Source organism: Balaenoptera musculus, chromosome 9, assembly GCF_009873245.2.
Source record: "Balaenoptera musculus isolate JJ_BM4_2016_0621 chromosome 9, mBalMus1.pri.v3, whole genome shotgun sequence".
In the NCBI taxonomy this organism is placed as follows: Eukaryota; Metazoa; Chordata; class Mammalia; order Artiodactyla; family Balaenopteridae; genus Balaenoptera; species Balaenoptera musculus.
This window is the reverse complement of record NC_045793.1, coordinates 66,741,263-66,755,300: the sequence shown is the minus strand read 5'-3', so window position 1 is coordinate 66,755,300 and position 14,038 is coordinate 66,741,263. Positions and strand designations below refer to the sequence as shown.

General features: G+C 35.3%; 1 protein-coding gene across 1 annotated transcript in view; it reads left to right on the top strand.

Annotated features, from left to right (window-relative positions):
- VWDE (von Willebrand factor D and EGF domains) overlaps positions 1 to 14,038 on the top strand; it is a 96,134-nt gene that overhangs the window by 29,089 nt on the left and 53,007 nt on the right. Inside the window, 7 exon segments of the mRNA XM_036862951.1 lie at positions 2,960 to 3,076; positions 4,549 to 4,621; positions 6,199 to 6,339; positions 10,957 to 11,052; positions 11,134 to 11,229; positions 12,003 to 12,098; positions 13,340 to 13,435. Of these exon segments, the coding sequence (XP_036718846.1) occupies positions 2,960 to 3,076; positions 4,549 to 4,621; positions 6,199 to 6,339; positions 10,957 to 11,052; positions 11,134 to 11,229; positions 12,003 to 12,098; positions 13,340 to 13,435 (715 nt within the window).

Below are 14,038 nucleotides of genomic sequence, written 5' to 3'. Positions count from 1 at the left end.
AGGGGTGGAAATAACCCCTAAATTCCCAGTCATTGCCTGGAGTCTTGTTTCAACACACAAAACCAAGAGACCCTGTATCCATCTAAGTGTCAACATCATGACTACCCTGAGACATTGCTGTCATTCCCCTCTGCTAGAAGGAAACCCCTGATATATCTGCTAGACCAGACTGTATACACTCCCTTAAATATGGAGATTTGTTCTAGGGCTCACTCTTTCAGCAACATAGTTTCTACTAGCCACAGACTAGTGTGTTCTTGCCTTCTATTGTTTTTCCTGCTGACCTACAATATTGAAGCATCAGCACACTTACTATTTCCGAGCCATTGAAAGCATTACACCGTCATAAATTTTTTAAAAATCTGAATCTAAATTTTGGTAATAAGATACATCTTTTTAGTTTTCTGTGTAGTTATCAGTACCCAGAACATTATCCTTGCTCTTCTTCTTTAGACAACAATGCATTTCAATACTGAAAAATAGTACTCAAAGTTTAAATATGATATGCCATTGCGTTATTAAATAGGGTGAACTGGTTAGAATTTATTTAGTTTAAGTTACATAGATTCAATTGAACTAGCTTGAGCAAAAATGATATTTATTATGAGGATAATGCATTTTTCACAGAATCAGGATAGAATATGACTGCTGAATTCTCAGGAAAAAAAGCTTAAACTTGGGACTTGAACACCATGAAGACTCAGTTTGTCTGCATTTGTGTGTGTGTGTGTGTGTGTGTGTGTGTGTGTGTGTGTGTGTCTGTCTGTCTGTGTCACGGTTCTGCTTTTCTCTGTTTGTGGGCTTCATTTTTCCCTTTCACTAGATATTAGCTTTCTCCACATAGTGAAAAACGTGGCCATAAACAGCTCCATAACTTTTTTAAAAATAAATTTATTTATTTTTATTTTTGGCTATGTTGGGTCTTCGTTGCTGTGCACGGGCTTTCTCTAGGTGCCGCGAGCAGGGGCTACTCTTCGTTGTGGTGCACGTGCTTCTCATCGCGGTGGCTTCTCTTGTTGCGGAGCATGGGCTGTAGGTGCATGGGTTTCAGTAGTTGTGGCTCGTGGGCTCTAGAGCGCAGGCTCAGTAGTTGTGGCGCACAGGCTTAGCTGCTCCGCAGCATGTGGGATCTTCCCGGACCAGGGCTCGAACCTGTCCCCTGCATTGGCAGGCGGATTCTTAACCACTGTGCCACCAGGGAAGCCCTGCTTACATATACTCTTAAATTTTTGCTCATTTTTATAGTTTGGCAATATTCTGTGTCTATATTGTATTTTGCAGGTTCCTAAACATTTCTATCTATATTTGGTAGGTAGAAATATATTTAAATGTATTACTATTGAAATTAATAAAGAAATTTGCCATGGGTAATATAAAAATTATCATTTAAGAATTTTATTGCCAGGACATGGAAGCAACCTAAGTGTCCATCATCGGATGAATGGATAAAGAAGATGTGGCACATATATACAATGGAATATTACTCAGCCATAAAAAGAAATCAAATGGAGGTATTTGTAATGAGGTGGATGGAGTTAGAGTCTGTCATACAGAGTGAAGTAAGTCAGAAAGAGGAAAACAAATGCAGTATGCTAACACATATATATGGAATCTAAGGAAAAAAAAAAAAAAAGGTCATGAAGAACCTAGTGGCAAGATGGGAATAAAGACACAGACCTACTAAAGAATGGACTTGAGGATATGGGGAGGGGGTGGCGTGAGATGTGACAGGGTGAGAGAGTGTCATGGACATATATACACTACCAAATGTAAAATAGATAGCTAGTGGGAAGCAGCCGCATAGCACAGGGAGATCAGCTCGGTGCTTTGTGACCGCCTGGGGGGGTGGGACGGGGAGGGTGGGAGGGAGGGAGATGCGGGAGGGAGGAGATATGGGAACGTGTGTATATGTGTAGCTGATTCACTTTGTTATAAAGCAGAAACTAACACACCACTGTGAAGCAATTATACTTCAATAAAGATGTTTAAAAAAAAAAAAGAATTTTATTGATAATTCATTAACTTAAAAATATCATGATATAAGAGTTGAAATCAAATGAAATGTTAGAATATTTAACTCATTAATTATTCCAAAATGTCTGATTCCAGAAACCCCAAATAAGTATATGACTGACAATTTTAACTTCCCAAGGCTTTTAAAAAACTCATACCAATATTTTCTTTAATTAAAATAGATATAAATATTAAATAAGTAAATGTGCAGTTACTGAGCTGATATTTTCCTTGAAGACATCTATTTTAACATAATAACAGAACTAGGCAGGACATTTAGGGGTCTTCTGATTTTCTTCAGCATATCTAAAATAAAAATTTTCATTATTTGGGGCTATTTTGCTACAGACTACCTTTGAAAGAATTCAGATGTTGATTTCTTCATGGATTTTACTATAGTAGGGGTTACCATCGTTAATGACTGTCAATATATTCATTCAAATAAGCTGTTAAACATTTCAAAGAGCAACACCTCATCTCAAAAATTTTTATTGAAGAAAGACTGACTTTCCTAGCACACTGTAAAATTTTTATGGATTTTTACAGCCAATGCAATAACTGGACTGAATTGTTGTCCTTAAGCTAAGCAGGCAACCATTCTAACAACTTCTTAAAGAATCATTGAGTTTTTTAACAAAGTACAAATTACTGCTATAATATGGTAATTTTTGCCTTAAAATATTAATGGCCTTCTTAAGTCTTATTTATAGGGAAAAGCTTTTAAACTTGAAGGGTCTTACTTAATGTTAAATAGAATCTAATTAATAACCTTATGTTTAATTATATAGTAAATTTTTAAAACAGTACACTTCTCTCCTCTTTATATATGACAGCTTTGGGGGAGTTACCAGGACATACATAAAGAGTACAAGAAATCAATCTTTGATTTGACATGTAATGTTTTTCAAACTAAATAATTTGAATTCTCAATCTATGTTTTATTTAGGCAAAAACTGCCAGGAAGATGTTGATGAGTGTGAATCCAGGCCTTGCTTTTCAGGAGCAGAGTGCCTCAATACCTTTGGTTCTTATCATTGTGGTTCATGTCCAAAAGCATTTTACGGTGATGGAAAAATATGTCATGGGAAAAGTCCCTATTTTCTGGCATGAATTGTTTTTCTTTCTGTTTTTGCTGCATTTAATTAATTCAGGTCACTTAGTTCCATTCTCTCTTGTACTCATGCATTCATTCAGGGTCATGCACTAAGCTAGATGCAGAAGGTGCAGAAATATATAAGATATGTCCTCTGACCTAATAGGTTTGAGTATAGTAGCAGGAAATATGACATAATTCAATATGATGTTCTGTGTCTTTCGATAGAAGTGTCTAGAGAGAATAGTAGGAATAGTACACAGGGAATCATGTCTACCTTGAGGGACAAGGAAAAGTTTTTAAAAGGAAGTATCACTACAGCTGAATCTGATGTATCTGATCAAGAAAGAGAGAGACATTCTAGGCAGAAGAAACAGCGTGAGCAAAGGTACAGAGGCATGTAACATCACCTTGGGCACTGAGAAGGATTCAGTGTGCTTGGAAGAGAGAAGGTAAGGGGACTGCTACAAGAGTAGCAAGGGTATCCAGTGGACAGATCACTGACAAACTATGAGAAACATGATAAGGTTTACATCTGAGAAAGTCTACTTAAGAGCAGTGTAGAGGATGGACCACTTGCAGGTAAGGAACTGTACAAGTGTGAAGGTGGGAAGAAGAGTTAAGACAATATTACAAACATAGGAAAGGCATGAAGATATTCCGACCTAAGACGAGGATGAAAAAGACACTAAAGAAGAAAGTTGAGTCTGTTTCCACAGACTCACAGACGTAAAAAACAAACTTGTGGTTACCATAGGGGAGAGGGAAGTTGGGAGGGACAAATGTGGGGTATAGGATTATAGATACAAACTACTATATGTAAAACAGACAAGCAACAAGGTATACTGTATGACACAGGGAATCATACCGATTTTCTTGTAATAATCTATAATGGAGTATAATCTGCAAAAATACTGAATCACTATGCTATACACTTGAAACTAACACAATACTGTAAATTAACTATACTTTAAAAAAAAAAAAGCAAGTTGATAGTACTTGGTCAGCGATTGGGATTAGCATGGTGAGGGAGAGAGTTAACAGTGCTTGGTTTAGGCAAATTGAGTGGGTAGAATTGACATTCATATTGCTAAGGACTGAATCATGTCCTCCCAAAATTCATACATTGAATCTTAAACCCCCAATATGGCTGTATTTGGAGTAAGGAAGTAGTTAATGATAAATGAGGTCATAAGGGAGAAGCTCTGATCCAATAGGGTTGGTGTCCTTCTAAGAGGAGACACCACAGAACTTAAATCTCTTTCTCTCTCTGCCAGGTGAGGACACCAGGAAAATGCAGCTGTCTGGGACACAGGAAGAAAGCTCTCTCACCAGGGACCAAATGGGCCTGCACCTTGATCTTGGACTTCCCACCCTCCAAAATGATTAGAAAATAAATTCCTGTTGTTTAAACCACCTACTCTGATATTTTGTCATGGCAGCTCGGGCTGACTAAGACACACATGAAATATGAGGAAGAAGAAATAGTTTCGGAGAGAAAAGATAATGAATTCAGTTTGGAAACACAGACACTGAGGTGACTATGGAATAGGCAAGCGGAGCTCAGGAAGGGGGATAACGTTAAAGATATAATTCTTAAGGTCACCAGTCAGGGGTGAAACTTCCCAGGGAGAGCACTTAGAATTAGAGAAAAGAGGAAAAACATTGGTGGATATCAACCTTTTAAAAACTTAAAAAGACAAAAGTAAATTATAAAAAGTTAATGTCAAAGAAAAGTAAATTATAAAAAGTCAGTATCTTTGGGGACCTCCCTGGCAGTCCAGTGGCTAAGACTAAGCGCTCCCAATGCAGGGGGCCTGGATTCGATCCCTGGTCAGGGATCCTGCATGCATGCCACAATAAATATCCCACATGCTACAACTAAAAAGATCCCACATGCCGCAATGAAGAAGATCCCGTGTGCCGCAACTAAGACCCGGCACAGCCAAATAAATAAATAAATAAATAATCAGTATCTTTGGTATTATTAAGCAAACAAGGCATATTTTGATGAAAAATATATATTAATTACATGATATCACCTTGTGCTTCAAATTGGGGTGGACCTGTCTAGCACGGGAGGTAACAGATTTGAAGAGCACACTGCAGGATGGTGAGAGAAATTCCCTACTAGTTCAGCTACTCACATCAATATCCAGTCCCAAATACTGAACCTTCCACTCTGTGCACTAAAGTGATCTAACATCCGTCTTTTCCAAACAGTGGCCCATTTTCTCAATAAGACCTTTATCAAGTGGAATTTAAGACAAAAGCACACTGAACCAAATTCCATTACACGTGAGTGACTAGTAAGTTTCTTAACCCTATCAGAGGCATTTGTGTATTTTAGGAAAATGCTTGTTAAGACAAAGTAATTTTTTATTGTTGGTTGTTGTTTACTTTGTTTTATGGCAGGCGCCAGAGTCAATGACTATAAAAGCAAATAAAGTGCAGTTCTTTTCTTGAAGTTCCTAACTAGTGGAGTAAAGAGACACATAAGTGTGAAGGACAAAGTTCTGTGAATGAACACAGATAGGTGACATTGATTGAGTGGGTGAGCGTGACTCTAGGAACATCCATTAGTTAGCTCAGGCTGCCGTAACAGAACACCACAGATTGGGTCACTTAAACAGCAGAAATTCGTTGTGTCACACTTCTGGAAACTGCAAGCTTGAGATTAAGTTGCCAGCAGCACTGGTTTCTGGCCTCTCTCCTTGGTTTGCAGATGGCTGCTCTCTCACTGTACCCTCACATGTACACTCTTCATGTGCTTCCTCCTCTTATAAGGACGGACGTCATTCCTATAGGATTAGTGCCCCACTCTCATGACCTCATTTAACCTTAATTACCTCCTTTAAAGTATCTCCAAATACAGTCACATTTAGGGTTAGGGCTTCAACACAGAAATTTTGGGGAACACAATTCAGTCCCTAACAGAAGCATCTGCTGAAGACGTGACATTTAAGCTAGTTCTCTGATCTAATTTGCAAGGAGTTCAATCCAAGTGACATTTTTATTTTATGTTCTTATTCACAGTGCTTTAGTTTTATAACAGTTTAATTCTGATCTGTTTTTCATGTATACATTTACAGTTGAAACACAGTTTTTAAATGAATTTACTACACATACTGTGGTTCTCACAAGGTCTGACAACAGTGTAACTAAGGAAGAGGATGGTAAAAATGCCAATCAGAGGGAGAGGAATGTTAAGCCAACAAATGGAAATGCCTCTAATAAGTAATGGTCTTAGTTAAACTCTAATGACAATACCTCTCATTTGTTTTCCAGAAGATTACCATATTTACTCGTCAGGAATTTTTATTTTCAAAAAGTTCACCTACGATTATATAATGCAGTTTACAAATTATTCTTTTTCTTGCTAATCTTTTGAATCCTCTGGCTTATATTCTAGAAAAGTGATTCATGTTGTGTAATGAACAAATTATATCATTATTTAAGGTGATTTCAGAGAAGCTTATGGTTGGAAGTGACCATTTCAAACTTACATTCTATAAATCCCTGGTCATTCATATTCTACTCAAACTCTAAACGTATGAGAAGCTCATTATTTCATAAGGCCTTTTCTTCTTCATAGTGCTTTCTTTATAACTCTTTTATTCAATAACACTCTATTACTGTCTTCATAATGATCTTCCATGTTTCTCATTACCTTTCTTTATGCCTTTGCATACTGTAATATCAGCTGTTTATCTTGCAAGATATCATTGCATTTGTTCATTTTGCAAGGTGTTGTTGATTATTGCAATACAGGAAAGCTATCTTGATTTTAATGTTATTCATGTATCTGGTTGCCTTACTAAATACTCTTATTTACACTGTTTTTTATAGTTGATTCTCTTCTTGATTTTTTAGGTAAAACATAATATTTTTTGCAAATACTGAGTTTGTCTCTCATTTACTTTCTTATAGTAACTAAGATTTAGTCTGTATTTATGATGTGCCAGCATTAGGAAGATATTTTTAATATATTATTTCGTTCGATCCTCATAATAGCTCTATATAGTAACTCTTTTATTTCCATTTTACAGATGAGTAAACAGAGGCATCTATGGGTTAAGTAATCTGTTCAGATTTACAGAGTTTGTAAATTACAGAGGCAAGACTTGAACCTGAGCAATCTAATGGCCCTGTCCCAGCTCTCAAACTTAGGCTGTGATTGTAGTGGCTGGGACCTCCAGTTCCAAGTGTGTAGGGATTGGAATAGCTTTGTTTCTTAATGGTTTCAATGGGAATTCTTCTCATGTTTCACCAGTGAATATGATATCACTGTAGGTTTCTGCTAGAATCTTCCTTTGATTGCTTCCTCAGAATTCTCTTTAGTTTTAAGTCATGAGTGGGTTTTACGTTTTATCAAATGCTTTTTCAGAACAATTATTACTTGCTACAATTTCTGTTAATGTTTCCATGGATTAACTTTCTCAGAATGTTTTTAACAAAAAAAAAATTGATGTATCAAATTACTTTTTAACATTATTTTATATTATTTTCTTCACTAATATCTTGATATAATTATGTTAGTTGAGATACAAGTCTATTTCATCCTGATGTGATAATATATAACTACACTGCTGCACTTGATCCGATTTAAATGGAATACTAGTATTTCATTTTAAATTTTTATGTATTTTCATAAATAATATTGGCTATAAGATTTTGCCACTCTGACAAAATGTTTATGTTTCATCTCTTTGTGTGTGTTGCAACAGTTTTGTAAAATATTCTTTCCTTGAAATTTGGTTAATTTTTTTCCATTAGATCAGCTGTCCTGGCATCATTTTAGGAGGTTATTTTAGATTATTTTTCTATTTCTTTCAAAGTAATTTTTCTATCATCTATACTCTATGTCTTCTTCAGTCAATTTAATCATTTATATTTTGCAAAAAAATCATTTATCTCATTGAGATTTCAAATTCTTAGTTTCAAATTATATGTATATATAATTTAAAATTCTTTTCATATATATAGCTTTTTCTGTTTTCTCATCTTCAAAGTTTAGTTATGTCTTTCCATTGTTCTTTTTCTAAATAGAACTTGCCAAAGGTTATCTATTTAATTGCTTTTTTCAAATAATCATTGAAATTTGCTTTTCTGTTAATTATCTGTTTGTAACTTTTCTTTGACTTTTTGTTGATATGTAAGAGTACTTTACATATTCTGGCCACTGATCCTTTACATAATGTGTACTTGAAATTATCTTTTTTATCTCTATGGCTTGGCTTATCTATGTTGTCTTTTTATGCAGAAATATTAAAATTTTACGTAGTCAAATACTTCTATACTGCTTAATATTCTGTGTTATCTCGTGTATCCAAATAGATTATGTAAGTTCCTAGAAGGCAGGGACCATGTGATAACTTCTTATTGCTGCACGAATCTTAGTATAGTGTTTATACAAGTAATAGACATTAAATGAAGGAATGAATTACCTAATGTTAAATACTGTGGGTAGAGCAGAGCATTAACAGATGTTATTGACTAACATTTCTTTTTCTTTTTTGGTTGTTTAGGCATAAATTTGCAACAACTATCAACAGAACATTCACTAACTGGTGCAAGCTCTATCCACAGTTCTGCAACTATGAAAAAGTTCTTGGATACAATCGACATCTCACACTTCTCATTAAAATCAGTCACAACTCGAATGAATCATTCAAAGAAGGCTATTTCCCATCAGATATCAGATTTTGAACACGTGGATCATACCCCCAGTACAAACCTCAGTCTGGAGGAGTTGGAAGTTCCTACAAACAACCGTAGTTCTTTAAGCATTAACCCGAATAGTTCCCATGGTGAAGTAAAGGATGTTATCCAGGGCCCCATCCAAACAGAGGCAGGAGGATATAATTCTCAAACTAACAGGTCTCCCCAGGGTTACACACAGTATAAGGATGGGTTTGCATCATCACTTACTAGAGCCATCACTATTTTGCCAGAAAAAGCCTGGATTGACCAAAATATTAAGTTGTGCTGAATCCCCTTGCTTTATTGGTGTTTCCTGTGTGCCAACCACAGATGGTCACTTCTAATGTGGACGCTGCCCCTCTGGATATTACGGAGATGGTATCAAATGCAGAGGTAGTATGAAAACTCTTCAAAACTTACAAAGAAAACTATCCAGTTCACGTTTAAGTACTTAAGAAGATATGCTCTTCTATTGATTAATTTTTGTTTATTCTATTTAGTTCACTAATTTCTATTCATTTTATTTATTATTTATGCATATTCTCTTCACATTTCAAAAAAATTAATATTGATGTTTCTTAATTTTTTTCATAAAGTTAATATTAAATAGCATTATAACTATATAATACATTATAAATATATGTATTAAGTACCTACTGTGTTCTAGGGCCTTTGGAAAAAAATTTGTATCAATTATGTCATATAATCCACAAGGACCCCACATACTGGGTATTATTTCCCATTATACAGAAGAGAAAGCAGAGCCTTAGAGGGCTAACTGACTTTCCTGGCAATAAGCAGCTAGATATAAAATAATGGTGTGCATAACACTGTGGTTTGGGTTCTTTTCAGCTCACAGAGGGTATTTAGCACTTTAAATTACTAATTCTGGCATATTTGCTTATTTGTATAAACTAGGTTTCTCTGTAATTCCTCCAGCTCTTGAGAATAAAACAAGTTAGGCATCACTTTAATTTTGAAAGGAGTGTTTACTTCTTCTCACAATCATCAGCATTGTTTTCTTTGATACAAATCAAATTTCTGGCTTAGAAGCTACTTTTTGTTGTTGATATTGTTCTGTTGTTATTGTTTTGTTTTGTTTGTGTTTTGCTTTGTTTGAGACCAACTTAAGCAACAAAGCTGTTGGAGTATTCCTTTGTTCTCAGTTACCTAGAGGAACTTCGTTTTTTCTTTTTTCTGTAGGAATAATGATAATAACCTTCAATTCTTACATGTTTACAGTATACAACTCCTTATTATTAGCAAATAAAACAGAAAAAAACCTCATGTATTTCAGTTACCTCAGGAAGTGTTAAATGACTAATAGTTAGAATATATCAGGTTGTTAGAGAAGCTTAAGAAATACGAATCTGGGACTTCCCTGGTGGCACAGTGGTTAAGAATCCGCTTGCCAATGCAGGGGACACAGGTTTGAGCCCTGGTCCGGGAAGATCTCACATACCGCGGAGCAACTAAGGCCGTGCGCCACAACTACTGAGCCTGTGCTCTAGAGCCCGCGAGCCACAACTACTGAGCCCAGGTGCCACAATTACTGAAGCCCGCGTGCCTAGAGCCTGTGCTCCACAACAAGAGAAGCCACGACAATGAGAAGCCCACGCACAGCATAGCCCCTGCTCGCTGCAACTAGAGAAAGCCCACCCACGTGCAGCAACGAAGACCCAACACAGCCATAAATAAATAAATAAATAAATTTATTAAAAAAAAAAAAAGAAATACAAACCTATAAGCTTATGATGTGTTCCTGGCATCTTGCTCTTTGACATTCTGATTATCCCTGCCATTCACCAACATTTACCTAATTGGTATCTGAAACTTCATTGCTCTCTGAAAGACTGTAATTCCATTTATGGTTAGCAGCCATCTCCAACATCAGGTTTTGCTATGGGAGTAATTTCCTCATATGGTATGTTTTTCTTACCCTGTTAATCATTTACCTCAGTCATTCTAGTAGTAAAACAAATATAAGGGGAAAAAGTAATTTTATGGATGTATGCAGTCGTTACTGTCTAATAGCAATGTCCAAAATTTTCAACTTCAGAGAATTTTACTTTTATTATATAATTAAGCTTATGGGCAATGTGTACATACTGTATCTACAATTCAGCCTTTTCCCTTGATTTCTGCAGCCATTTGTAGACATCCATGTGGAAAAAACAGGGAGTGTGTTGTCCCAAACATATGTGAATGTAAACCTACTTACACTGGTTCTAACTGCCAAACCGGTAGGTGTAGCACTCATTAGTTTGCATAACAAATTTAATTGACAATTGATATTTCTAAACCATGAGCTTTATTCTATACAGCTATATGTCATCCTGATTGCAAAAACCATGGAAAATGTATTTAGCCTAACATTTGTGAATGTCCCCCAGGACATGGTGGAGCTACCTGTGATGAAGGTGATAATTCAAATTAAAAATCAAATAATAAAGCCAAAATAATTCAATCTTTTCTTTAAAAACTTTTTTTAAAGATAATTCACATTTACTGTGTACATATTAACATATAATTATTAATGCTGGTGAGGGAATCCAAGTTCGTTAATATTTATTAAAAATAATTTATTGAAGATTTTAGAAACTTAAATTTACAAAATCAGAGAGCCAAAGAGCAGTAGCTCATTCATCCTTGGTAAAAGTATCTTCAGAAATAATTTTTTGAGATTTAGTTACATGGTACCATATCCCTACAAATATTTTAGCTTCAAACAAAGGACACCTGCTTATTGAATAACTTGTCAAGCATGGTTCCAAGAAACTCTTAAATACCAAATAATTAGAAGATATCAGGTAGTAAGAAGAAACCTAAAAAATGATTTTTAAACACATGTCTATAGCCATATAATTTTATTGCCTTGGTTGAAATCTTAAGTGGAGAGTTTAGGAAATGGCATTCCTAAAATGGATAATATTTTAAGGAAACAAATTTGTTATTTTTTAAATAATATTTTAAAAGAATATATTTTAGTAGATTGTACATGTATAATTATTAATAAACTGAGAGTGATGTTAAATGTTTTCGTGACAAGGCAAGGCACAAATTAAGAAATCTCTTTCTGATCTTATTCATTAGGTGATGTGATTGGCAGTTATGAGCAACTAGGTCATAGCCAATAATATGACCAATTCTAAGCCTAATTTACCTTTCTTTTATTTTTATCCTGTGATATTAGTAGTTTGTAACAGGCACTGTGAAAATGGAGGCAAATGTCTTACACCAGATGTTTGCCAGTGCAAGCCTGGCTGGTACGGACCCACCTGTAGCACAGGTAAAATCAGAAATATTTTCAATAAACATGTCATTTAAAAGAAATTTAAAATTCATCAGTGTCCTAAGGACTTGCACCCAAAAACATAAAACTAGTCTGACAAAGTTTTTATTTCAGACAGATTTTTAAAACGCGATGTCTCATCTTCATTCTTTTTCTTGTATTAGACCACAGAGTGTACTCCAGCTTTACTGTTATCCAACCCAACCAATACTTTGTTTTTTGGCCTTTATTTTTCCCTCATCTGCTTGCCTTATGGTGGAGAGAAACATATCTGTGTTGCATATTCAGGTCTCTTCCAAGTTTTTTATCACAACATAGACATTCTATTTCATTAAACATTCAAGCAATTCTGAGTTAAGTGGACACCATAACATTATTCTATTTATTTCTCACAGTATCAGGCTTAATTCTTTGGCAGCGGTGTTTGCAATTATCTATGTTTAATTTAATCCATTATGACCTAATGACTTTTCTCAACATAAATTTAATTAAATGTTCATAGCTTGACAACTGTGTGTGAAGCATGATGCAAGGGGGAACAAAGATCAATTTCATGTTTGCCCTAATTTCAAGTAGCATATCAGTAGTGAAGGAGACATGGGATACAATTATAAAAAAGACTATGATGCAAGTTGTGTTACAAGTGATGTAATAAATGCACAGCGCCTTGGAAGCAGAGAAAAGAGAAATTAATTCTGGCAAGTGCAGTTAGGAAGAAAATTGTGTAGACTTTGGAGAATTGGCAAAATCTGCATTGAGAAATGGAATTGGGGTGACTTTCAAAGTGAAACAAAGGTAAAGAAGCAAAAACAAAGCATGTTTTCGAAGTGTGCTAGGACTTAAATGCAGTGTTCCTATTTGAATTGGGAAGGTGACTTAAAGAGCTACACATGGCTGCATGTATTTGAGCAGATTACAGACTATCCTGTTTGTGCTGTTGAATTGCCTTCTCCTAACTTCCAATCATTTTTCCAGCTTACTGAGGGCATTCTGAATTCTAATCAAAGCCTCCACATTCTTAGCTTGGTAATATTTGTAAACTTAATAAACAAACTTTCAAAGCTATTATCCAGTTATTTCTCTTCTCTTATGTTTGGCAAAGTCTAAGTATAGGTTATGGGTTTTACTGGCAGTGAAAATAAAATATTTCATTATGCACCATTTTGTACTTCAGTACAGCTTTCATTTTTTTAAATAACAAAACTTTTATGGTCTTTCTTCCTCCTGCTGTTCATTAGCTTTGTGTGACCCTGTTTGCCTAAATGGTGGTTCCTGTAATAAGCCAAACACTTGCCTCTGTCCAAATGGATCCTTTGGTGCACAGTGTCAGAATTGTAATTACTCTTTCTTTATAAATAAAAAGGCAAAGGGAAAGTTAGACACAAACAGAGCTCTGAGTAAGCACAAGACAAGTTTCAAAGGGAAGATGCTATTTATTTATTTACTCTAATTCTTGTGCTGTTGCAGTTTTGGTCACCAAATGACCAGTTCATAGAAATACATGAGTTATTATGTAAAATGTATATTTATTCAACATATGTTAGGCTCACAGCCTTGGCACATTTCTAGGACCAAGATGTGAAACAAAAAAGCAAAGTTCTCTTGCAGTCTTTCATGTGAAATGATGTAATTTTTGTTGCCTTCTCAGCAAACATTTTTGATTTACTGTCAATCTAATGTCCACTGTTATCTCATGATCTCTCATGCTTTAGTTTCATTAAACACTTATGAAGAGCCAGCTATGCACAGCACTGTGCAAGGTGATATGGGGACATAAAGATGTACCATTTCCCCCCCTCATGGCCTGTTATTGTAACACTTTCCTTCATAGAGTTAATGCTATAAGTTTTTTCAGAATAATGGGCATGACCTGAAGTTGAGCACATAGGCATGAAATAATGTCAATAAATGAAATTTTAAATGTATCTTCTGCATCT